The sequence below is a fragment of the Pezoporus wallicus genome, unplaced genomic scaffold (genome assembly GCF_028554395.1).
Source record: "Pezoporus wallicus isolate ANWC-B61680 ecotype Strahan unplaced genomic scaffold, APGP_CSIRO_Pwel_v1 contig_6787, whole genome shotgun sequence".
NCBI lineage: Eukaryota > Metazoa > Chordata > Aves > Psittaciformes > Psittacidae > Pezoporus > Pezoporus wallicus.
In genome coordinates, this window is record NW_026636951.1 from 1,611,104 (window position 1) to 1,636,981 (window position 25,878).

Genomic DNA, 25,878 nt, shown 5'->3' on the forward strand with positions numbered 1-25,878 from the left:
GGTGGGGCACCATAGGTTTTTGATACAAGGCAAGGATGTCTAAATGCCAGCGAAAAAATCTGCTTTCCTCAAACCCAGTGTTCGAAACAGCTGAACCAGTTTTGCTGAAAACTTAAACATACTCAGCATAAGGCAGATTCCCTCAGAATAGAATTTTTTCCACTTGGATGATTTAAATTTGGCAAAATCATAATCACATGAATATAAGGATGTAGGATGGAAAATTATAAGCTTCTGCCAGCTCTGCCTAGAATAATAGTTCATACGTTGTCCACCCCTTTTTAGACCAAGATTTGTCTTGTTCAGCTGCTTCTAATGAATGCCTTGAAGATTGACCTATCTTGATGTTTATTACAGTTGTAAGTCATTTAGTAAATCAAATCATGACGGTGAGGAGGAGGAAGATGTGAGAAGCAAATATCTAACAGATGAGTTATCTGGAAGACGGCAACACCAACTGACATCACCCCACAACAAGTAGTGCCTCTGTCTGGAGCAGTCTGGCTTCCATGCGCTAGGAAAATCAGAGAGGTGAACTGCCTTCTATTTCCTCCTTGGAATGTGTTCAAGGCTGTGGCCTCACCTCTCTTGAAAGAGGCATGAAATATTTTCACTAATGGGAACTGGTGGAATGGCTGCGGGCTGGATCCTCTTGGAAAGCGCCCTGTAGCATCAGGGGAGGACGCTGCTGGTAGCCTGCTCCGGCTGTTGAAAGATGGACTTTGCTGGATTGCTCACTAATTCTGTATAGCCAAACGCACTTATTGCAGCTAGGAATGATTCACCTCTGGTGTAACTCTCCCGAAGCCTGAAGTGTCATAGAGGTGCTACTATAGGAGAAACTCCCATTTTTTGAGGGCAGAAACCAGGCAGGTACACATTGGTGGCAGGAGAACCTGCGAGGCAAAGGAAGAGTTCCGACCTTCGAGACTCATTTCACTTATAAACCACGATCTAGTTTATGTATTCCTCAGAATAAGCTCCCTAGGAACCAGAAATCCTCCGTGGGGCATTTATCGCAGGTTATCAGGGGTGGGGTGGAAATGCCGCCTGGCATTTGCCACTGGTTTCGGAAGCGTTCATCACCTCATTTCCCGACATTGGGGGTGGGTGGTTTGATTTTTTAGGTTTAGTTTTATTTTAACGCCTTTTCCTGACAACAGACCGGCGCAGCCCCGCGCCCCTCCGCCGCTCCAGCCCCCCCCCCCCCCCGCCGTGCGCACCCGCGGTGCCGCCGTCCAGGTGTTTCACGTTATCGCCGCTCTGTAAATCCCGCTCACTAACACGGTAACACATAAACGCTAAATTAAGGCGGTGCTGCTCCCCCCGCCCCGGGGCTGGGGGCGAGAAGCACCCAGCCACCCGCAGCCGGGAGGCCGAGCCGGGCTCGGATGCCGCCTCCACGGCAGCACCAAGGGGAGAGGCAGCGGCAGCGGCGGAAGGCTCCACAGCCCCACCGCAGCCCGTGAGCTGCCTGCTTCCCCCTTCGACACCCGAGGCACCTGTGGGGCGCCGACTGTGGAGAGAAAGCTGCTCCGGGCTCCACGCAGCATGGGGTCTGGGAAAGGAGGGCTCAAGGCTGCTGAAGAGCGTGGTTGGTCCAGGCTTAGAGCACAGTCCGGGGGCACCGCATTGGCCACATCACTCTGGGAGCATTCTGCCGCTTCCCCTGGGGAGCTTGTCTACCCTCGTTCCCCACAGCTCCCTGTCCAGGGGACGGACGAAGCAGCTTGTTTGCACTGGGGTCAGCTGCTTGTCTGTCCGCCCCGCGGGGAGCACGTCCCGGGCGACTGCGGGGCAGGCGGGCGGCCTCCGTAGGGGCTGGCAGCGGGGCCGCCAGGAGCAAGTGGGGTCCCTGATTTGTATTAAAATTATTTCCCCTCCACTGAGCTCAGGACTCCTCGGAGGGGGGGATTTCACAGAAAGTGAAGGGGAGGACAAGGCCCCGAAGTTATTACACCAAATAATGAGTTCTCCAGCCGCTCCCTTCGGGCTGAGCCGGTGCCAGTGCGAGGATGCACACATCCCGCCCGCCACCCCCCCGAAATCCCCAGATTAGCACGAAAACTTGGGGGTGTTTCAAGCGCATTCCAATAAAATTAATGGGAAGGGTTTATTTTAATCGGGAAAGGAGTGTATTTTATCGCTCGCTCGGTCCCCCGAGGCTGTTCAGATAAATTGGAGTGCTTTCCAGAGGGCACCTGGAGAAGAAATAATAGAAATATTAAAGCACTGTCTTGGTCGCGCTGATCTCGTGGTATCTACAGCACCTTACTTCAAATGCCCGCTAGAATGTAAAATCCAGTCAAAACTGTATTCATGGCAGCGATAGTGGTAATACTGTATTTTACCCGAAGCTGCATTATCTCCCTCACAACAGAAACTACAAACAAAACGTAGGTTCCAAAAGAAAGGGAAAAGGTTTTATTTAATCCAGAAAATAATTAAAATCTCATGTATTTTTATTGGTTTTAGTATCCAGCAGAGTGAAAATATTGAAACTTCGAGACCCCTTGCATTAAAAAGTCACAACTGTTCTATTTTATTAGTTCTGACTGTGTGAAAAAAATTATAAGGACAACATTGAAAAAATCCGGGTTTTAGAGCCCCGAATGGCCGTAAAAACAATAAAATCGACTATAAAACCTGCACTAGTGATATTAAAAAATTATGTAGTTCAGTAAATGTGACATTTCATGAATGCGGATTTAATAGCCTCCAACCCGTGGAAGGAGGAAGGCTGAGGTCTAACAATTGAATTTGAAAGGGGCGGTGCTGTAGAACTGCAAAATTAAGTGCTTCATTTTTCTTGTTAGGGATTATGCAGTGGTAGTGGAATGTAATAACTGCGCCATTAAAACTTCCTTTTAACAAGGCCTATTGCTTGTATAAAAGTCAGAAAAGAATAATCTCTTCCTCTATTTATTTGTTTTCCAATAATACAGCAAAACAGGTTGTGTTTTTTCTTTTTCTTTTTTTTTTTTCCCCCTATCACTTAAACTTGTTCTCAGGATTTTGAATCGACAGCTTTTAAAATATTTTGGGAGCCCTCCCTACTGCTGCCTCGTATCGTGCACGTCGTTATTCCAGAGGGCAACGGGTCATCGGTTTACCGTGCATTTATTAAGTAAATCAAGCTGCAAATCCAACACTTCCAGATGAAAACATTAGCTAAACCCCTTGGAAAGAGCAATGCCTTGGAGACCGAGCACACAGAGAAAAAATAATCAAAACTGTCAGCTCGCTTTACGTGTACCTGATATTTACAAGACACAAGACCACACTTTAAAGGTGAGTTTGGCATTTGCTAACAATGTAAAGAAAGGAAAAAAACCAGCCTCCCTATATTATTAAAAAAATATATATTTCCATTCCACCAAGACCCTTTCGTCTTGCTCTGAGCCTCTCAGTTATTAAGATCTTCATGGGTTTGAACTGGAGACCTTTCTCTTTCCTTTTTTTAAAGAAAGCTAAGCCAGCACCTGCTATTCCTTAACAGCTCTCCGTGCTCCTGTCAGCTTGGGGCGGCTGAGGGAAAAGGGGGATGGGCGCCCCAGCGGGTCCACAGACACGGGGGGGGCACCTGCAGCCTCCGTTCCCACGGAAGAGGGGGGAGAAGGCGACACCACCCGCTGCCGTGGGGACAAGTCCCGAGTGGGTGACGGGGCGAGGGGAGAGCGGAGGTCTCAGTCCTGCGGGAGCGGAGCCGGACCATGGGCAGCCCCGTCGGGGCGCCGGGAGCGGGATCCGCCGGAGCCCGGACGGAGCCCGCGTCCCTCCCTCCCCGGGGCGGCGGGGCAGGAGGAAACACACGGCGGGTTTTTAAAATGAAGCCGGCGGTGCCCAGGTGGCGCTGCTCGGGCCTCCGGACCTTCTGTGTGCCTCCCAGTGCTGCCCGGCGGGCCAAGGAACGGGAACCAGCGCCGCGCTGCTCCGCACTCAGCCAGGCTGTCTGCCCGTCCTGGGAGAACGGGGAGGAATCTAAGCGGCCCCCGCTCCGCGGCCGCTCTCTCCCGTCCCTTTCCCGGTCCGCGCAGCCAGGCAGAGCGCCAGCGGCCCATTTTCCTAAGCCCGCAGAGCACTGAGAGCTCGGGGTGTGTGTGTGTGTGTGTGTGTGTGTGTGTGTGTGTGTGTGTGTGTGTGTTGCCCCTCCTCACTCAGTCCGGGGCCGAGCCACGCTACGGGGCATCACCGCTTTCCCCCGGGGGGAAGCCCGAAATCCGAGTGCTGCGGGTAGAGGAGAGGGAGCCGGTGTTGTCAACGCCGGGAACCATGCCCGGTGCTGTCCGATTCTCGCTCCGTACCTACGCTCCCCCTCGCGGTGCTGCCATGCCCACCCAAAGCGCGGTGCCGTCGGGGCCCGGTCGGGGGGGATCGCGCCCCACTGCCCGGGCTCCCCTGGGCTCCGGCGGCCGTTGATTGGCCCCGCGGGGAGTTTACTCGGGGGAGGCGGGGGGAGTGTTCGCCGGCGGGGGGTGGTTTCCCCCTTCCCTGGCCGGGCTCATTGGCTAGACGGAGCCGTGGCAGGAAGGGGACAGAGACCACGCGGGCTCCGCCCCGCGCCAATAGAAGCCTATCGAAGGGTAACCCGAGCCCAGAGAAACCCGCGGCGGCGGTGCCAGCACCCGTTCGCCGCGGTCGGGGCCGGCTCTCCGCAGGGGCGGCCGGGGGCGCGGGGGGTGCGCGGGCGGCAGCCGGGTCATGCAGTACCAGCCGCCGGGCGCGGCGCCGGCGGCCCTGGGCGTCGGTGTCCCGCTGTACGCGCCCACGCCGCTGCTCCAGCCCGCGCACCCCACGCCCTTCTACATCGAGGACATTCTGGGCCGCGGCTCCGCCGCCGCCCCGGCCCCCCACTCCTTGCCAGCCCCGCCACCGCCGACGCTGCCGTCGCCCAACTCCTCCTTCACCAGCCTGGTGTCCCCGTACCGGACTCCCATCTACGAGCCGACCCCCATCCACCCGGCCTTTTCCCACCACCTCGCCGCCACCTACGGCACCGGCGCCTACGCCGGACCCCTCTACTCTTTCCCCCGCGCCGTCGGCGACTACGCGCACGCCCTGATCCGGCAGGACCCCCTAGGTAAGCCAAACCCTCCCCGCCCTCCCCTGCTGCCGCCGCTCCGCTCCCATCGCGCCCCGTTCCCGTCCCGCCGTCAGGGGCTGAGAGGGGAATGGGAAGTGAGTGAAAACTCCCCCTCCTCCCTCCTGCCCCGCCGGCTTTCTGCGCTCCCCTGGTCTCCCTCCGGCCCCCGGCTGATTTACAGTAAATTAAAGACGCGCCGCGCTCCGGCGCTGGCAGCGAGACCGCAGTGCGCGGCCGCGGTGACTCAGATTTGTTTTCCTTCAACCAAGTGACTCTGAGAGTGTCCTTAGTAATGTCGCGTGTGGTTTTGGTGGGGAGTTTTAATTGTGCTGAGAGATCGCATGGCAGATCTCAACCTTTTCCTGCGGATGACTTGAAAAACAGGCGGGAGGCCGGCTCCGCTCGCCGCGGCCCCCGCGGCTCCCCGACGGGCCGGATCGGTCGGGCCGGGCCGGGTGGGGAGGGCCGGGCCCTGGCGGCCGCTGTCGCTCCCGGCCGGGGAAAACGTCCCCGCTGCGGGGCTGAGTCCCGCGCTCGGGCTGCAGCACTTGTTCTTCGTGATTGCAAAACTGGACCTGAGTCACCGCATTTGTGCAGTGAAAGAGGCTGACCCTTTCCGTTCATACAGGAAACCTTGAGCTCTCGATAGGAGTAAATCTGGTTTCAGAAGCTGTTAAGTGTTTTCCTGGCCGCCTGAAGCAGGCTCTTCCCCGGGAGTCGTGCACATTGCTGATTACTTTATCGACATCCTCAATACAGACAAATTCAGGAAACACTCGACTTCTGATAGCCGGGATCCGTTTTTCTGATATTGTTCATTTCCTCTGTGTGGGATGTGACTTTATGACAGCTAAAATAACCAGTTGCTTCCTATTTTTTTTTTGAGCCTGTTTTGCACAAGAATTACTAAAGCCTGACGCAAGCAAAATCTTCAAAAACAATGCAGCAAATTTCAAAGGGTGCAGGCAGCAAGACTGAAAGACAAACAGAGTGACTCAGTGGCACTGGCCAGAGCCTCCGGCCGCGGCTGCCGCTCCGCACGGGGCTGGCTCACGGCATGTCGCTGCCTGCACCGCCTCGCCCCGCACCGCTGCCCCGGACACGGGCGAGCGAGCCCCGGGCCAGGGGTGCAGGGCCTGAGGTGGTTCTTGCCCGGAAATAGTGGGGGCCCCGTGCCCTCGGGTTGGCGCAACCCCCCCGCCCAGCCCCGCAGTGTCCCCCCGCTCTCCATGGGTGCAGCGAAAGGGAAACGGTTTCTTTGGGCCATCGCAGTGCAAGAGCAGAAGGAAGCAAAGGTCTTTTTTTTTTCTTTCTCTCTTTGCGAGATAGACCAACAGGAAACACATTGACGGAAATGTTGCCAAAGCCCTTAGAGTGGCTTACACTGGTCTCTCTGAGGTGAAAAATCAGAGGAGGCAAAAGATCAGGCTAGGATCTGGGGGAAGTCAAAGTAGGCGAAGGAAATCAGCGGGTCCTGGACCAGGCGCATCTCCAGGCCCGGGCTCAGGCCGGGACTCCCCGGGCACGCGTGTCCGCGGCCGGCTGTTGACACTCGGCACTGTTCCTCTCTTTGAAGGGAAACCGCTGCTGTGGAGCCCCTTCATCCAGCGGCCCCTGCACAAGAGGAAAGGGGGGCAGGTCCGCTTCTCCAACGACCAGACCATCGAGCTGGAGAAAAAGTTCGAGACGCAGAAATATCTGTCCCCGCCAGAGAGAAAACGCCTGGCCAAGATGCTGCAGCTCAGCGAGAGGCAGGTGAGGCCTTGCCCGCTCCCAGGGGAACGCCCCCTCATCCCCGGGCAGTCTCCGGCCCCACTCCAGCCCCTGCCGTGCGGCTGTCGGCTCCCGGGGACGCGGTCGGCCCGGCCCGTAGGGACAGGGGGACGGGCTGGCTCCCACTTTTTGTTTGTGGCTCGGTAAGGCTCCTGGCGCTTACTGGCTTCGAGACTACCCTGCGCCTTCTCTCGTTGTCATTGTTCAGGTCAAAACGTGGTTTCAGAATCGCAGAGCCAAATGGAGGCGTCTAAAGCAGGTACGGGGATGTTTCCGTTTCTATAGAAATAAGTATTTTAATTGTCTTATCTTACGCTGTGCTCGCCTATTCCAGGTTGTATGCAGAAGTCATCTGAAAGGCTGTTTAACCTCTTCACCTTGATTAAAAAGACAAATAGTCATGCTGGAAACCACGAGGGCTCGTTCAGGCAGCACTAACGTTAAAAGCTCCTAATGTAGTTCCTATATCAATTATACCCGGCTTTCACACACCACCTATTAAAACTCCACACTAATTGTTTTGTAAACCCATATGTTGTTTAACCAATTAACGTGGAGAAGATAAGTAATTGTCAGCAAATTACTCGGGCAGTTGTTTTGGAGAAGAATATTTACCGGTCTTTTAAATCGCCTTCTCTTAATAAACACAAGTCGATCTATTCTGCAAATGTAAGGAGAGGCAGGGACGCACGCCCTGTTTGTTTTGAGGAGCCGCATGGGAAATTGAGTAGCTTTTAGTTTTCCCTTACAAATAGTTACAGTGTATGAGGCGGAGAGGTTGAAGCGGTTTCCCTTCCCGCAGAAATTGTGCTCACAGGCAGATAATTTTTTTTTAAGGGCCCGGAGGGCCCGATCCTGCCCGGCTCAGCCAGATCGAGGCCCCTGGGCTCAAAGACTTGTGAAAAATCCATTGTGGCCTGAGCCTGGCTCCAGTAAGTGTGACACACACGGCCGAGTTTTACCGGTAAAGCAGCCTTTAATATGAATAATAATAAAACTAATCACAGTGCTACGCTTTCGATGTATTTGTTCTGTGACCTTCCCTCGGGTTTAACCCGTGCTTTAGTTGAATTTTTAATCAAGTCCCTTTACTCTGGAGAGAGGCAGGCTGCATCCCCGGTGCCTCCTTGATGGACCCCGACCCGCGCCTCGGTGTCCGGAGAGGTAGCTTGGGATCTCGGCCATTTTAAGTCATTTCCTCCTTTTCATTCAGTCACATCCATTTCTCCGAGCCCATACAGTTATATCGTGGGTACATGTCTCTGCCTGCTATCCCTCAAGAGTATCATTTCATGCCCCCTTAGGGGTAGTGGGTTCCCCAGACAGCTGCCGACCCAAGGCTACTCCTGCCTCCAGAAACTGGATTTGGTTTTGGTTTGGTTTTAATTAAATACTGAGGTTTAGCTTAATTAGTAAATTTTTCCCATTTGTTTTAGGGCCAGTGATGGATTTGGCCTCCCTCCTTTTGCTGTTGGGTATAATTAAAGAAAGATCAGGGCAGGAGGAAGCTGTGTGTCGGTGTTTGTAGACTCATAATAAACATTTGCTTTGCTAAAGACAAAAGTTCAGAGGTTCCTGGGCTCCGGCAGCTCCTGACTCTTTTGAAGTGGCTGTGATAACCATCGCTGAGGAGCCTTATTCTCAGCAGAGGCCTCTCTGGCTGCTGGGGAGCGGGACCAGAGCTGAGGATCTCACCCAGCCCTGGCCCACTCAGGCAGGTTTATAGGCAGGAGGTCCAGTGAGTAGTGGGACACCTGCCTTTTCCTCCAAGAAACCCAAGGTGGTTTTCCCACCTAGCACAGCTGAAATTCCCAGGCCTCCTGGCTCTGTGGCCTGTTTTTCTGTGTAAAGCAGGCTCCTTTCATTGCAGGAGAACCCTCAGGCCACCAAAAAAGAAGAAGTGGAAGGTGCTGACAATCACAGTGACCAAAGGCCGGAGAACTGCCGGACCCCAGAGCAGAAGGGTAAGGAGGTGTCCCTGGATGGCTCACAGTACATCCCGTCGCCCGCCTCACAGGAAGACCTGGAGTCAGATGTCTCCGAGGATTCTGATCAAGAAGTGGACATTGAAGGCGATAAAAGCTATTACAATCCTAACCACTAATGGCCCCACACAGAAAGTGGACCCTAACTTGGCTTGCACTTTACCAGGGTCTGGTTTGGAAGAATATTATGCTAGAGGAGGAGAAAACTTTCGCCATTCCACTGAAAGCCAAAAAAACCCCACCCAACACCAAATAGACTCATTTTATAATAAGCAGAGAAAGAAAGATGTATTTTCAGCAAATGGTCATTTTTTTTCAGATCTCTAATTTGGTTAAAGGAACATGGTTTGTATTTAATTATTTGTAAGATATATTTGTACATTAATCAATGTTCTAACTGGAATATAATACTGCACCCTGTCCTTATTTGTGGAGGGTCTGAATCAACTACTGTGGGTGATCAGGCAAAACTCCTCTCTAACTAGTATGGAAGTGAGTATGGATTGCAGGCCTAAGCCCTTTCTATGTGTAAACAAATGTAGTTTAAATAGGTTAATTTAAACACCCTTTGCAAGCAGGGAAGCACATTCTGTGAAGTAGGGAGGGATTTGACCATCCCAACAAGTGCCTTTTGTTCACACCTTTTACCTGCCATGGTGCTCTCTACTGAGACATCCCTCTGTTCATCAGGTAGAGTCTTTGGACAGATTTTTCCTCTTGCATGAGATGAAATGTGCCTTCCAGATTTTCAAGGACTTTGCCTCCCGATCTGGATGTTTCCATTTGCAGGGAGACAAAAAAAAAAAAAAAAAAAGCAAACATTTTTCTTCTTGAAAAATCTCTAGCACTGTTTTTACAGATTTCATTTTTGAGAAGAAAATGCGGGGAGTGATAGGGCCCTGTTGTGTGAGAGTAACTGGCATCAGCTGTGAGGATCAGTGAGGCACAAAGCCCTGGGAAGATAATGACCATTGTATACATATCTGCTTCTGTACATACTCGTTTTCTTTAAAAGTCTTGCGGTTTTATACCTCACGTTGTTCATATTTTGTACATATTTGTTCAGTGTCAAAAAAAAAAAAAAGGCAAGCCCTTGTATTTAATTTTTGATGGACTTGTTCGTGAAATAAAACTAAACTCTGCACCACCTGCCACGCTGGCAGTCCAGTTACTGACGGGAGAATTCCAAAACCTTCCCCTCCCCCCCCCCAGCAGTGCCTCAGGCATGTTGTAATCGGGCTTTTCCCTCCGGTCCCATTATTTAACGGTTTTGCTGTTTTCCAGCGGGCCACCCCGCGTCTCGGTTTCGCCCGTACCCGTGCGCGCATGGGAAAAAGGCTGCTCGGCGGGAGGAGGAGTAAAGCCAGCTCCGCGTGTCCCGGCTGGAAGCGCAGGTGTTTACCCCCGAGTCGCCCCGACCCTGGAGGGCCGGGAGGGTGCGGGCCGGAGGAGGAGCGGGACCTGCTCGGGGCCGGGCATCGACCCCATCCGGGGCAGCCGCTGACCGCATGAGTCAACAGTGGTTATTCATCGGCCTTTCTCCGAAACTGTGCCAGCCCGGGGAGGTGCGGAAGGAGCGTGGCACCCGGGGTGCGGGGAAAATGACCTCCCTAACCGGGCATCCCGGTGTGGGCACTCCGCGTTTCAGTCCGCACTGTCCGGGGCTTCGGACCCAACCCGGGCACGTCAGGGAGCAGCCGGGGACAGGGAGGTGCCCGGCCGGGGGCTTTTAGAGCCAGGAAAGGATTTTAGAGAGCACCAAGTCACTCTTCTGACTGGCAAGGGGAAGAAGGCAGGGCATCAGGGGTGTCGTGTTTGAGCGGGTAAATGCTTCAAGAAGTAGCTGAGTTTTCTGAATAATTGGCTTTAGCTTTAGTTTATTCTTTTTAAACTGCTTTCATGAATGGGGTCCGAAAGCATGAAAGTAAACCGGGAGGTTGCCGCTTGCTCGTGCACGCTGGGAAACGGCAGAAGCCCCTGGCCGACCCCTCTCACATGGCAGTCCCGGTGACCTGGGCACAAGGCCCATGGTGGTTTAAGGCCACCCGTGACAAAGGAACCCTCGGGATGCACCAGGCCCGTCCCTGGGAGTTTCTCCACCTTTGGGCAGATATCGAATCCCAGCGCGGTGCTTGCGAGGCGTGGAAATCGCCGTCGGGAGCAGAAAGCAGGCTCCACTGAGAAGGAAAACACTTTTCCTTGCTTCGCCTTTTCCCTCGCTAGGTGTTTCTGTCGCGGGTCTCAGCCCGGGTCCCGTAGGGGACGGGAACAGCCTGCCAACAGTCTCCCTTCGGGTCTGAGCTGCGGGGTGGGATGGAAGGAGCCGGGCCTCGGGAGGGCTCCGGTAAACCCTGTTGCTACTCGGAGCGATACCGGTACCCCCTTGTCGGGGCAAGCCGGCAGCCAGCCCCTTTTAAAGACTTGCAGGGCCCGATGCAATGGTAGGGGAGGTGGAGGAGAGACGGGGGTTGCCCTCTTTAGAGCCAAGCGCTTTCCAGGGCTGGCGTGGGATTCGGCGGCTCCCTGCAGGTGGGGAGCGCAAATGCATCGTCTGCAGCAGCCGGGCGGGGGATGTGGATTTCCAGGGTGTCGGGACAGGTGACAACAGCGCTGTCACCCAGGCTCGGCTGTGGAAATGCCCCTGCTGCTCCCTCCATTCCCGCGGAGGGGGCTCACCCAGGCGGAACACAGCGGAGGGGACTGTTGAGCTGCCGGCCAGAACTACCCTCAGTGACACCCAGATCCCCTTTCCACAGTGAGGAAGACCCGCGTGGGGATGCCCACGGCTCTCCCCGGGTAGTTTCTTCTTCTTGGCCGGACAAAAACAGACAAAACACTTTACACAGTTCGGTAAAACCTTCGAACCCGTTCCGTGCCACCCTGGTTTTCCCTATTTGTTTGCCTGTTGGCTATTTCATGCCGAACTAGCACGTATGACCTTTCCAGAACAACTCCCGTCTTGTTTTCGACTTTTTTATCAGCCGATTCAACTTGAAAATGGTTATCATTTAGCAGAAAAACAAACAGAAAAGCACATTTTTGTAAGCAAAACGTTAATGATTGGAAGAATTGCACCAATTTCAGCCTGACAGTGTGTGATTAATCCTCCGGGTCAGGTACTTATATTTTTAGTCATTAGGTTCGTCGGCCTTTGATATGCAGAGCTGTTTCTATCCTCGTAGGATATCGACCCGGCCACCTATGTACTTTGACTCCTTTACACAGCACCGGGCACGGCTGCCAGCCCGCAGGATGCACGGAGCCCCTGGGCGGGGGGATTCCGTTCCAAAGGCAGCGGTCAGAGTCACGCTGGGAAGCGGGCGGGGGTCCCCTTGTTCCGCGGAGGCCACCAGGAGAGAGCGGGGCAAGGCGAGTCCAGCCCCGCGGCCGGCTCACGCACGGTGCAGCTCGCCGAGGGCGCCTCGAGTGCTCCCGCCGTGTGTGCCCGGGGGGAGGAAAGTGGTTGTACCATGTTTGCAATCCTGGGCGCTTTAAACCTTCACACCGAAACGGCCAGTGCCTCTTGTGTAATAATAGAAAACAATAACTTAAGGTTCTTAATTGTTTGCTTTCACTGAAAAGCACTTTCCTTTGGTCATATCAGATAAATGGAGGGTTTACCACTCAGTTTAGTGGATAACAATAAATTGTGTTAGGCCGCGAAGAGATCTGCTCTTGGATGTTTTCTCAAAGGATGAAAGATCAAGACAGCCAAAAAAAAAAAACCAACCAAACCCTGTGCATGAGTATTGCTGTCTTTCAGCTATATAAATATGTATATATAAAGCTTAGATTTTAAAGGCACTCAGCGCATGAGAAAGTTTCAAGATAGACAGTGCTGAAAAGCTGAAGTAAGCATCAGCAGCAGGTCAGAGCATTCTAACGTTTCGGTTAAACTAACGTTTAATGGTGGTTTGGCCTTAGCAAGGACAGAAAGATTTTGTCCAGGTTTGTAGGTGACAGCAACTGCTTACCGAAGAGCCTTTGCTGACTGTCAAGTCTGTGTCTTATTCTGAATCATGGACTTCGTTGGCTGCAGGCCTCATGTGCGTAGGAGATTTGTTGTATTCCTATTTATTCAAAACAGGAAATCAATGTGTATTTCTAAAGTATTTCAGATGGTACTCAGCAAGGCCAAAAAACCTTGACAGGATCCTGAAAAAGCATGAACTCATGGTAACTTAAGTGTTGCCAGTTCACAGCTCCATTGTTTAAGAGCTATTGACAAATGACTACTAAATCCAGGGAATCTCAAGCAAGTCCAGACTGTGTTATCTTGGTCACTTGAAATAACACCAGCAAATTGTTATTTGGTGGATTCTTTCAATTGAACTGGTGACTTGTGAGTTTTCCTGTGAATGTCAGATACCCACCCATGTCATGGAGGGGTAATCTCTATTAGGATTAATTGAGGTGCAGGTTTTATTCCTGAGACTGATACCGACCTCTTCATAAAAAAAGGCCTGACATTAAATGGTCAGAGAGGCTGGGCTTATGCTTGTTCTTCAGTTGTGGTACTGATTTCCCTGCATACTCCCCTTTTTTCTTTCTTTCCTGAAAGTATTAAGATGTCAAAGATGCTAGTACAATTCTGGGAAACAGTTATTCTGAATTGTTTATTCTCCAATCAGCTTGGTAGAAGCAAACCCATGTAAGGGTATGTATTGATGACTTAAGAATTTATCTGCTGACTTTGTAGAAGACAATTATTACAATGAGTATATGAGCAGGCATGCGGGCTAGACATTTTCAAGTAGCTGTTTAAAGGGATAGATTAGATCAAGGGTTTTGAGTACATTTCAGTAAAAACGAAGTCAAAGTTAAAACGAACTGCTGTCTGGAGGCCTGTAGGAAATGAGCTGGTGCTCACAGTCAGCTAGAAATACTAATGCTAAAGACCTGATGAATTTTGTGTTTGGTTAGGCAAATGATTTGAGTTAAAAGATTGAATGGAAAATGAGCTGCCATCTCATCAGCCTTGGGGAAGGGGCAATTTCCAGAATACCTAATTTAATCAAGCTTATTTAAGGACTAAAAATCCCATCTGACAAACACATAGATCTCAATACCTTTAACATGATTTTAGCTGTCTGAGTTAGACAGCCAGGAGCCTGGACTATGACCTGCTAAAACTGAGCAGAAGGTGATTTGAGTAGACTTTTAGTAGGGTTTGCATTTGGAAAAAAGAGGGCTTGATTGAAATAAATCTACTAAAAAAAAAAAAAAAATCTTTTCTTCTGTCTAGACAAGGCCTTCAGGTTTTCCCCATGTGACAATTTGTGCCATTGCTTTGAAGACCTATGTGGAGAAACTTCTTATTGTTTCCCATACTATAATTCTCCTTGGCTGTTTCAGTGGGACTTCCCATGAGTGTTTTAAAAAGTATTCTGTCATTGTCTAGGCAGGTAAAAAAAATGTATTTTTAGAATGACTTTGCAAACACTTTTTAACACCTTTTAGCATTTGACTTGTTCTATCTAGTCAAGGTTTCAGAACATGTTAAGACAATATCTCTAAAAACCAACTTTTATCCTAGCCTAGATATACTGAAAGAGAGTACTTGTCCTGGGGCACACACACATCGGGGTTCAGCATTTGAAAATGAGTCAGGACTGTCCACTACCATGCAATTGTACCTCAATGACTTACTACAGCTATCAGGATAAAGATCACAGGTTAAAAGGGGAAGAAGCAACTTTGCTTTATACACATCCGTTCTTCCACTTCCTTCTCTATGTAAGAAGGAAACCTTTCACCCAGCCAAAAACCTAACCTAGCACAGAGTCAGTCAGAAAGCAGCTCAGACCTGTTGTACACCTAAGTTAGACCCAGTTCTGCAAAAGGCTGGGGCAGTGGCTGGGGTTACTCTCCAGTGATTTGTCCTCCTGGTTGTCACCAGACCCCTTTGGTTCTGCCTTTTCCAGACCTACTTTGAATGAAAATAGCCAAAGTTAGTGCAAACGGTTTAAAGGATGGTAACACTCCAAAGAAAAAGCCTGCACTACATTGGTTCATTTTGGCTGAAGGGTGTCGGAGGTCTGCTGGCACATCGGAGAAAGTTTTGCTAATTGATGGATTTTAGTTGGTTGCTTTGGGGCTCCTTGCTAGTAAAGCACCGGATTAAGTTTGGCTCTGAGCATTCAGCGCTAGTTAGATGTGGACAGGAACTGTGAATGGCTTGCTCTGTGGTCTGAAAACAATCACAAAGCGGTATAATGGAGGGTGGGAACAGTGAAGGAGGAGCTGTCCTATGAGTATAAGAGGCCTCAGGGGCTCAGAGGCAAAAAACCAGGGCTGGATGATGGCTCTGAAGCCCTAACAACATCCTGGTGCAGGCAGGGGAGCAAACCAAGAATTTCTCCTGAAGTTTGTTAAATGACAAAGACAAATTTGCCAAATTATGATTTTGGATAAAGTGCAGAGACTGCCCTGGCTGTCTGACAAGGACCAGGCTGTAGCTTTTGGCAAGATTTGGGGATAATTTAGTGGTCAGCCCATCTGCCTAGGAGATGGGTGGTGTCTGCCCTGCCATGCTAATCCCACTTCTTTGGCTTTGGCCCTGGGGGCTGACTCAGGCAGTTGGATCCGTCCGTGGTGTTGCACCTGGAACAATATTGTCTCCTTGGTGCGATAATCCGCCCCCCCCCTCCCCCCCCAGCTTTATGAGCATCTTACCCCAAGTTAAGTGCCTGTTTTTATTCAGGGAGGCAGCAATGACAGTGGCAGCAGCAGAGATGGCCACTCTTGGCAGGTTCTGCCCCCTGGATCTCACCTCTGTGAGCAGGCAGCAGATGGGCAGCACTTCCCTCAAATCCCACCCCTTTACAATAACTCTTTTTGGGAAGCTGAAGATTGAACCCAATCAGATCATTAGTCGCTTCTTGAAAATCTTGGTCAGAACCGCATGCAGGTAGTCTTCATCTTGTTCACCGTTTCTCATGCTGTGATATGAGAAGACAATACTGACGCTGCAATAGCTGAACAGAAGACACCTATTTTCTGCCAGTGCTGCTCTCATAATGAATGTTGTTCATTTTTGTCACTGGTTTGCTTTGCCAGCTAGCTGAACAGAAGACACCTATTTTCTGCCAGTGCTGCTCTCATAATGAATGTTGTTCATTTTTGTCACTGGTTTGCTTTGCCAGCTACCTCCCCTTGCCCCAGATCTTTGGGAGTGTCTAGGTAGTCAGGGCATACTTGCAGGAAGTGAAGGTGGTGAATATCAGTGTATCTTAGAATATATTTATGCCTTAAAAACCAAAACAAACAGAACACCTTACACTGGAAAGTCACTAATTTACCTATTAACATCTCCATATTGCACTGCAGTTTTTCTGTCTTTTTCAACAAATATTTTATTTTTATCTGTAACAAAATATATTCCCCCTGCAAATGGAAACAAACGATTCTACTAGAGAGAAGAATTATTCTATGGGTACCTGTGGGTGACAGGACACCAGAACTCCTCTGAATGTAATGTGTGGTCTCATACAACTGCTCAATTTCAGAGCATTTTGCAAGACAGAAGTTACCTGTGCTTCAAGTAATAAATATAATTCAGTCATAGTTGCAGTTTGGGAGGGCAGTTTATATTGATTCACCATCAATCACTCCAAAATGAGATTGCTGTGTTGTAATATAGCACTTGGAAGGGCTTTCCTGACACAATTATTTGACCTTCTTGTGCTTTTTTTTTTTTTCCCAGAGATGATACTTTTACCTTGTGATTGTCTCCTGAACTATTAATTGCATGGTTCATTAACACAACCTGTACAATCTTATTTCCTATATATAATCAATACATCTAACACTTCCAAGAAGCACTGCCTGAAGCGCACTGGATGGTGTTTTCAGATGGAGAGTACATGTTATTTGTTGGTTGCACTAGAACAAGCGTAGGATAAATAATGCCATTAAATAACAAATGAATTAAGGCCTTATTTTTCCTTAGCTGCTTATGGAATCTGCATTACTACATATTTTCCATTATTTGCAAATTACACCAGACTGACTGAATAAATGCTTTAAAATGGGTCCTGAACACTGGTTTAGAAGCACAGAGGAAGTGGTTTCTTAGACAACTGCTACCCCATATTGATTTGATAACAGAGAGGTGGAGGGAAGAAAATGATTGTGTTGATGTACGGAGCTGTTGATTGTTTAATTGAAGGTAAAATTTTTAGCTTCACTAGTCAATTACCTGATCTCATTAAGTTCTTAAAAATCACTAAAATACCATTCTGGCTGAACCAGTTGCACTTTGCTACTATATTGTCTAAAGCATTAGGAAAATAATTTGCTAATGGTGACTTACAAGTGTAAACATATGATATTTTTAGGATCTGAATAAGCTTTCTCCATGTGAGAGATCTTGAATGACTACCAGGCACCAGGTATGTAAAGACAAAGAAGGATATGTAATGTATTTTTATGTTTGCTCAAATGAACTGTATACTTCTAAGTATTTTAAGGCTTTGTCTGAATATTCAAACCTTGTCAATGGAGTGGACAATGGAAGAAGAAAATCATGATTTCTTGACATTAAAACCTTTTCAAATAGAAATGTAAGAAGTTGTTCAGTGCGTGCACAAAACAGAGGCTGTTTCAAGGATAAATGTACGCTAAGACAGCATTTGGCATCTCTGCAGTGGATGAGAATAAGACAACATCATTTTATGTTTTTCAGACTGTGAAACTACTCAGGGTCTGGTTTTTGGTTGTTTTGTGGGGTTTTTTAGGCTGTGGGGAGGTGGATGTTTTAGTCCTGCACCTCTCTGCATTGACTGTAAAATTGGGCAGAAAGAGTAGGAGCTGTGTAGAGCTACTCTGTGACTCACTCATGCTGTCAAGCCAGCTGAATCTGTAATGCCAGTGTTACTGTGGTCAACCTGTCTTGTCCAAGATGGTACTGAAATGTTTCTCAGGTTCAAATAGCACAAACCCATTTTTGGAAGGAGTAGGGCCAGTATAACTTAGTTTACCATTGCAATTTCTGGAATGATAGCAAATTTGGCTGTGATTTGTTTGCAGGAACAATTAAGCCATTTTAAACACTGATTCAAAGGCATTTCTTGGTGATAGCTGCTATCAAGAGTGGGTTGACTTCCTTCTTGGTAAGCAGGCCAGGAGAGCCATCCTGGTGGAAATGGGCCCTGGGAGCTCTCCTCTGAGCAGAGCCCTGTACATAGGAAGCCCTGCAGTGAGAAGCTATGAGAATAGCCAAGCCTAGGAATGTGCACAGGGCCAAGTATTTGCAGAACTGCTCTGAACTATCATTCTGCTTAAGGTCTCTGTGGTTTTGAGATAAGAAACTGAGGAAACTGAATAAAAGCAACTACCCACCAAAAGAGTAAGTTGTATAAGAATATCACTTTCGTGTGCAATCTCCTCCCCTTACAGGCTCTGAAGGAGGTTGCCTCACTGCTGTTGTTAAACAACTTTTGCGGTGTTTGACTGGCATTAAAGTTCATGCATCTTCTTAAATGCCAAGTATCTCTTAACCTGCACCCTGAAGGACACATGCTGATACATGGCTACACATTTACAAGACTCCTTTGCAGAACAGAATTCTGAAGAAGAACCAAGGTGTAATTTTCTTGAATATTTAAGTATTTAATTCTGAAGTCCATCTTTTTAAGCTCTCCTTAGTTTTTGTTTGTTTTTCTTTTGTGTTTATTTTCAGTGATATTCCCCTTTATTTTCAGAGTATGAAAAACTATTTATTTGATAGCATGAGCTATACCAAATCCCACAGTTTGCATTAAGTATTGTTTTATGTGGCAGACCTAGCTAGGAGTGTCAGTCCAGACAGTCTTTATTCCTAATCAATAAATAGGCATTTCCTAAAATGGTGTTAGGTGACCACTTATTTTGTGTCTTTCTTTCCTTTTTCATTTGAGTTGAGCTCATGCTCCCTTACACAGCACTGGATTGTATTTAAGCTTTCTAAAGCATGCTCTCTAGAAAAAGAACCATTACAGTGCAGTGCATTTTGAAACTACAGAGTCTGAAGTCATTGTATGTGACAATAAAACACATTTCTCAAACTACTGTCTTCCAAGAATCAGCTAAAGCATAATGCTGGGAATATAATGAATAATGAATAAAGATATTTCAGTGATTTGTGAGGATTTCTCTCATTCTGTTTCTAGATGAATAGGTAATTAGCTAACCTATAAATATATATACATTTAAAAGCAGAATTTCCTCATGCCCATTAAGATCAGTAACACAATACAAACAACTGTTTTATCTCAGCAATAATATTTTCTCTAATTAAGTACATCTTATTCCCAAGATAATAAACTTTCTGAAAAGCCTTTTCATATGATCACTCACAAATATTAAGGCTTTTAATTGTCCTATCATTCAAAGCTTATATTGCCTAGACAACATTTACTGTGAATCTATTAATGTCCTGCTTTTAATTCCTAATGATACTAAAATTAAATTAGCTATGTGCTCTCTTAAAACGTCTGTCGCCAGATCTAGAAGACTGTTTATACAATCAATCAGGGAAGTTAGCTGTTCACTGGCAGGGCAAGTGTCTGCAAATAGTCTCTGCAATAACATATTAGCTACTGCAAATGGAGGAATATGAATTAAGCATATAGATTTTGCACTTGTTTCCCTTGCGCCTTCCCCCTTTCTTTGTCATGTTTACTAATACATTTGTAATGTCAGAAACAGCTCTGAATGCTGAGCATTAATTAGACATGGGAACTGGAGCATAAAATAACATCTACGTTTTATCCTTTTTAATCAAGAGGAAATGCTCTAATGTGGGATTTAGATTTAATGCAAAACTAAATATTTGACTCACTATATATTATGTCAGTAGATTAACTGATATTTATCACAGTTTTGAAAACTAGGGCTTTAATGCCTCATTTGACATGATTTTGTCAGCCCTGGCAGAAAGCTGATGAACTGTCTGTTTATGCTATTACAGCTGCCTCTTGTAACACTATGCTGCTATGGAGAGGGGTCAGTTGTCATTTCCTTAAAACCTTTGTTCTTGGTCATTTTATAACAGGTTGATCTTGTACTGTATTACAGTAGATAAGTTCCAGACTATAAATCAGGTTTTGATCATATAAAAATAGCAAATTGACTGTGTGGCCAAAAGTTATCTAAATACTGCACTCTTTTTGTCAAGGTAGCTGAAGGCGGAGTTAAAACTACTGCTGGACTTCTTAATTTCAGTTTTTTCTCTGTAGGGAATTTTTTTCCCCCTTTCCTTGTATTTTTTTTTTTGTTGTTGTTTTTTTCTTTTTTTTTTTTTTTTTGTGGACAAGCAAGAAAAAAGGTTTTCTGCACAAAGTGGCAAAGCTGAAATGAACTAAATTATATGGCATCTGCTGACCAGATAAGATGAATCCAGAAGGTCCTCTATCTTTAAAACCCTCTCCATGTGTGTGTGCTCTTGCCCAGACAGGGTTGTGGGAATGTTACCCTGCACCCCAGGTCTTACAGGCTATGTAGATATGCCAGTGCCAAGTACCCTAGTCTCAGAAGATCTGCATTGGGAATGTCATTAGTCCTACTGACTTCTATTGTATTACTTGCCTTTTCCCCTGGTAAGAGCTGATATACTCTATAGATGTGTTTATAGCCAACTATAGATGTGTTTGAGACAATGAAAGTCACCTATGTTGTCTGAGACGATGGAAGCCCAACTACGAAATGGCTTTAGCCATTCTTCTGGAACAGGGCAGATTCTCAAGTTATACAAATGCTGTACTACATTCCTCTTGTAAAGTCCAGATTACATCAAGTCTTGTTATAAACGCGGCAAAATCCTTCTAATTCATCTCCTTTCTTCTTCTTGATTTTAGAAGTACATACGGTACCACTGACCCACTGATGAGGCTGTGGTTCTGCTAGGATAGCTGTGACAGCCTAAGGAGCTAAAAAATAGCTGGGGATTTCTGTTTCTCCTCTGATATCTTTCACTTCATCAGGCTCTGCTTACAGAAAGAGAGCTTTACTGGTTTTCTCAAAATCGATAAAATAGTAATAAAAAGACAAATGCAATACCAGCAAGAAGGGCTACTCAAGCATGCAATGCTTGGGCCCCTCACCCATGCTGGCAGATGAAGGGCTTCCTGCAGGACTGGCTGAAGCTCTGTTGGATAATTAGTGAGGTTAGTTGCACAACACACGGTGTTCAGCGTAGTAACTCCATTTGAAATACGAAATGTGTGCCTATTTAGGAAGTTTGGCACATTTTTTGCAATTATCTAAATGAAATGAATTATAGAATTTCAAGTCGAACTTTGCCCTGTCTCCAGAAGGAAGATCAAGGAGCTGACTTGGAAAGAGCACAACTCATCCTGCCCTTTCCCCTTCCTTTTTTTTTTTCCTTATCGACATTGAAGCCAATGTCAGCATCTGCATGAGTAAAATGATCATTTACCTTTGGTGACTGGCTTTTGGTAGGGAAAGTATGTGAAAAATCAGCCCCTCAGAAGACTTAAAGCAATGCTTTTCATTTTGCAGACATAAAAAATAATTTCCCCCATGGAAACAGAAGGAAACATAGTTCCAGCACTGACAGCTTATATTCTGTGGAGATGTCCAAAACCTGAGGATGCAGTCTGTTTTAAGAACTTCAGTTGCCACTTATCTCTTTCCTGGCCAGTCCTGTCCTTGCTGATAGTGTTTAGCCATCACCAGCCCATGGGGTATGATAATCCTTCACTGCGACCAGTGGCGATTTCAGCAACAGGGCTTTAATTTCTCCCTCTGCTTTGGGGAGAGCAGAAGATGGGGAAATAAAACAATTTCCCCAGCAAGACCCATTGGAAGGTGGGAGGAAAATCATACATATTTGTGTGTACTTGCAGTCCACCCACTGCTTCCTTCCCTGGGCCCACCCTTCCGCCCTCTCTGCTGTCCCTAGGGGCACAGAGGCTCTGCTGTAGCTGGATGTGGTGGCAGCAGTGGAGAGGTGGGGGTGGCAAAGAACTCTTCATCCCTGCAGGGCCTGGGAGGAGGAGAAAAGATGCTCGGGGGGCACAGAGCCGTCCTGTAGTCTTCCTCCAGCTAGGAAAAGGAGTTGTGTGTGCACCTAAAATCAATAGAGTTTTCCTCCTACCTACGCCAACTTGCGTGGTATGTGCTTGACAAGTCGAGGTAGCTGCCTTGTTCTTGTGCCCCAGATCGGCCAGCTGGAGCTACCAATTCACTAATATAACTCATGTTGCTGGGTTTTTATAAAAGCAAGATTACCTGTGTAGTGAGTTGAGGTTAGCACTTGTGCTAGAGATTAATGTTCTCATGGGAACCTGAAGAGATGGCTTTGGCCCCTGGGACCCCTGGAACAGCACCTTTAGTTTGCTGACCTGGTGTGAAGGCAGCTTTTCTGTGCTCAGCAGTGCCAGTCAGCGGAGGCCTCCAAGCTTGTGTTATCAGCACTTTATTCACATGAAAGACCTGACGCCTTTGATTCAGTACTTCTGTCTTTCCAGGATGATGACACCGAAGCAAAGGTCTGTGATCTCACTGTCTCAGCAGCTTTCATGTGTGAGGTTGGTTCACATAGAGTTGCCCCTCTGGCATCTATTTACTCAGTGGAAAGGGAGCAAAGAAGCACACACTTGCCCAGGGTCGCACCACGGAGGTGTTGCTGACTCTTCATAGTACACTCTTTACTGTGCCAGGTTTTAGAAGCAATTCTGAGCCAGGGTTCTTGCTGTTGTATGGTAATCTGAGCTCTCATTAAAAAAATAAACAAATCCAAAGACCCTGTAAATGTGACATTGTCAAAGAAAAATTAGAAAATGTTCAGATAAGGGACTAAAAGAATCAGAATGAAAATAAGAACCTATGTGATGTGTAGAACAAGTTCAATTCTTCTCTCAATTTTATGACTTTTCTGGAGCGGGGGTACTCATAGCTTTAAAGTTGTTAATGGAGGTGCTGGAGTTTGTGCTTTGAAGCTCTCTAACTTGCTGGAGATGCTCCTGTTCACATGCACAATTCTCAGGGTTGCCCTGGCCACAGCTTTAATGGGACAATGGTGTGGGTGGAGGCTTGGTTAGAAAACCCTTAAACCAAGAGCAGGAAGAACTTTCCTAACTCATCAAATCTAGTCTTCTGTTCTCACAGGCATCACAGTCTCCTTATATAGATTACTGGAGGGGGTAAAAGGAACTGCACTGAAGTCACATAGCTTGTTTTTCCACTGCTTGTCCCCTTTCATTTCCCACACAGCCCCTGCTGCTGCTGGCATACTTATTAGATGATGGGCCAGCATGTTGGTTGGCTAGTGTACTATCTATGCAACTGCCATTTATATTGGGCAAATGCAGTACCAAAGCCCAAATCTCTATGTACTCAGTATGTACTCACCTAAAAAAATAACCAACACACCAAACAGGAGCATGAAACATCCTGGAGGAAGATGAAATACTGAGTAGGATAAGATTTTCGGAAGTATTTGCTGTTGACCTAACTGCATCCACTGAATTTCATAATAAAATCCCTCCCTGCCTCAGTGGTGGATAAAGCCATCATGGGCTGCTCCTGGAGATGGTATTTTCAGTGATGTCTCATCTCTGGCATAACACAAATCAGTCTTCCTATCAGAAAATGAAAGGAAGAGTCATTCTTACTTAAGATTTACATTAAAGTTATAAACCGACATGAAGGTTGTAATCCTAGGCATACTCAGAGTAAAGAAACAGATCTGTTCAAACTTTAAAGCCAATCTGTTTAGTGCAGAACAGTTATTTTTACTTTGCTTTTCTAATTAAACACTGAGAGACACTGCCTCACTCTTATAAATGTTTGCTGTTAACCCAGGCAGGTGGAAGGACTGAATAAGGACTGATACGATTATGTCCTTGACGTCTTAGGTTGAAATGAATGAAACAGCCAAAACACATTGGTTTTGTTATACGGTGAAGTCTAGTATGGTCCTCTGATATGGCATCAAGTACCTCAAAACACTTCAGATTGAAATCTGCAGGTCTAATTTCTGATGTATTTAATTTTTTAAATGATAGAATCATAGAATAGTTAGGGTTGGAAAGGACTTTAAGATCATCCAGGTCCAACCCCCCTGCCACGGACAGGCACACCTCACAATAAATCATCTCACCCAAGGCTCTGTCCAGCCTGGCCTTGAACACTGCCAGGGATGGAGCATTCACAGCTTTCTTGGGCAACCCATTCCGGTGCCTCACCACCCTTACAGTAAAGAACTTCTTCCTTATATCCAATCTAAACTTCCCCTGTTTAAGTTTTAACTGTTTACCTCTTATCCTGTCACTACAGTCCCTAATGAAGAGTCCCTCTCCAGCATCCCTATAGGCCCCCTTCAGATACTGGAAGGCTGCTATGAGGTCTCCACGCAGCCTTCTCTTCTCCAGGCTGAACAGCCCCAACTTTCTCAGCCTGTCTTCATACGGGAGGTGCTCCAGTCCCCTGATCATCCTCGTGGCCCTTCTCTGGACTTGTTCCAACAGTTCCATGTCCTTTTTATGTTGAGGACACCGGAACTGCACACAATACTCCAGGTGAGGTCTCACAAGAGCAGAGTAGAGGGGCAGGATCACCTCCTTCGATCTGCTGGTCACGCTCCTTTTGATGCAGCCCAGGATACGGTTGGCTTTCTGGGCTGCGAGCACACACTGCCGGCCCATGTTCATTTTCTCCTTGACCAACACCCCCAAGTTCTTCCCTGCAGGGCTGCTCTGAATCTCTTCTCTGCCCAGCCTGTAGCTGTGCCTGGGATTGCTCCGATCCAGGTGTAGGACCAGATGCTACTAATTCAGAACTAGAATCTGTGTGAATAATGAGGAGAGGTGTGCAGAGTGATGGGGATTAAGATCTTTGTACTTGAAATCTGTCATGTCTAATACAAGATGTCAAAGACTTTTAACCTTGTAAGCCAGAGCAGAAATAAATCTTCTACTACAGGGGAAAAAATAGGCTTAATTTTAAATACTACATATATACACAAAAATTCTAGCAAAGCAATGAGAATGTTTTTTTTCCATACAGTGTCAGGCTCAATCTTGTTCAGAAGTGCTGGATAATGACGTTAAGCACTGACGTGGGGAGAGGAAAAAGCTGTGGGGTTTTCCCACATTATGTAGTATCGCAACTGTCAACCTTGTATTGATTTAAAATTAGAGAGGTGCAATGATAGCACTTTGCATTATTATGTGCAAGGTCATAACCATGTACGCTAGAAAGAAAAATTGCTAAAAGGACAGTGCAGGTGAAGTATGAAAATCTAATAATTGCTTCATATTCCAGCACAGAGAAAGGAAAAGCTTAGCTTAATTAAGTTACAAACCCCATGATTTCTTAGAAATCGTGGTGTGAATTCTGCCTCAGGAAATGACAAGCCTACCTACCATGAACACAAATAAGAAACACCTGTTTCTTATTTGTATTTTTGTTCTTAGTTTACTTCCTGTGACTCAGTTGACTCCCTTGTCTGCCTTCTGGAGACCTGGAGCAGTGGTTAGACCCTTTCTATCCTTCAGTATTTCTGATGGAATAAAGAGGTAAGCATATACAGGTGTAAGAGGCTGTTTCAGCTTATTCTGGTTTTTATTTATTATTTTGTTCTTGCTCTCTTTCCTAATTATCCAGCACAGTAGGTAAGTGAAGGATACTCACTTACATGGACTTTTAGGCTGACCTAATACAGGCATTTTTATGCTCCCAAGTTATTAGTGTCTTACAAAAGTATGAAGTCTAATCACTTGGGGAAACTTCACTTGTATTTTTTGTCATCTTGCTGTGCCAGATATATTCCTCAGAAGCTTATCTTCTTTTTATGGTTGGGTCAAACAAATCATGTAGATCCTCTGTAATTTTAGGAGCAGGAAAACCAAAGCCCTTGTGTCTTCAGTCCTGTGACTGTTTCAGCTGATGGCACACTGGCTTCCTTTGAAAAAGCTGTTCAAGGTTATGCAATAAAAAGGTGAAAGTTCTGTCCACTCATCATCATCTTCTTTTTTTTTTTTTTTTTTTTTGATAATTCAACATTACATTTGGAATTACACACACTTCCTT

The 25,878-nt window shown here is 47.1% G+C and overlaps 1 protein-coding gene across 1 annotated transcript; it reads left to right on the forward strand.

Annotated features, from left to right (window-relative positions):
* The first annotated feature begins 4,542 nt into the window (after nucleotides 1–4,542).
* On the forward strand, nucleotides 4,543–9,988 carry HHEX (hematopoietically expressed homeobox). Its single transcript, XM_057402329.1, has 4 exons — nucleotides 4,543–5,080; nucleotides 6,660–6,838; nucleotides 7,065–7,115; nucleotides 8,727–9,988. The coding sequence occupies exons 1-4, from the start codon at nucleotides 4,702–4,704 to the stop codon at nucleotides 8,958–8,960; spliced, it is 843 nt and encodes a 280-aa protein (XP_057258312.1). The 5' UTR covers nucleotides 4,543–4,701; the 3' UTR covers nucleotides 8,961–9,988.
* The last annotated feature ends 15,890 nt before the right edge of the window (nucleotides 9,989–25,878 follow it).

Coding starts and splice junctions, on each gene's coding strand:
- HHEX (XM_057402329.1), top strand. CDS start 4,702: ATGCAGTACCAGCCGCCGGGCGCGGCGCCGGCGGCCCTGGGCGTCGGT. Junction 6,839..7,064: donor TGCAGCTCAGCGAGAGGCAG/GTGAGGCCTTGC, acceptor GTCATTGTTCAG/GTCAAAACGTGGTTTCAGAA. Junction 7,116..8,726: donor AATGGAGGCGTCTAAAGCAG/GTACGGGGATGT, acceptor CTTTCATTGCAG/GAGAACCCTCAGGCCACCAA.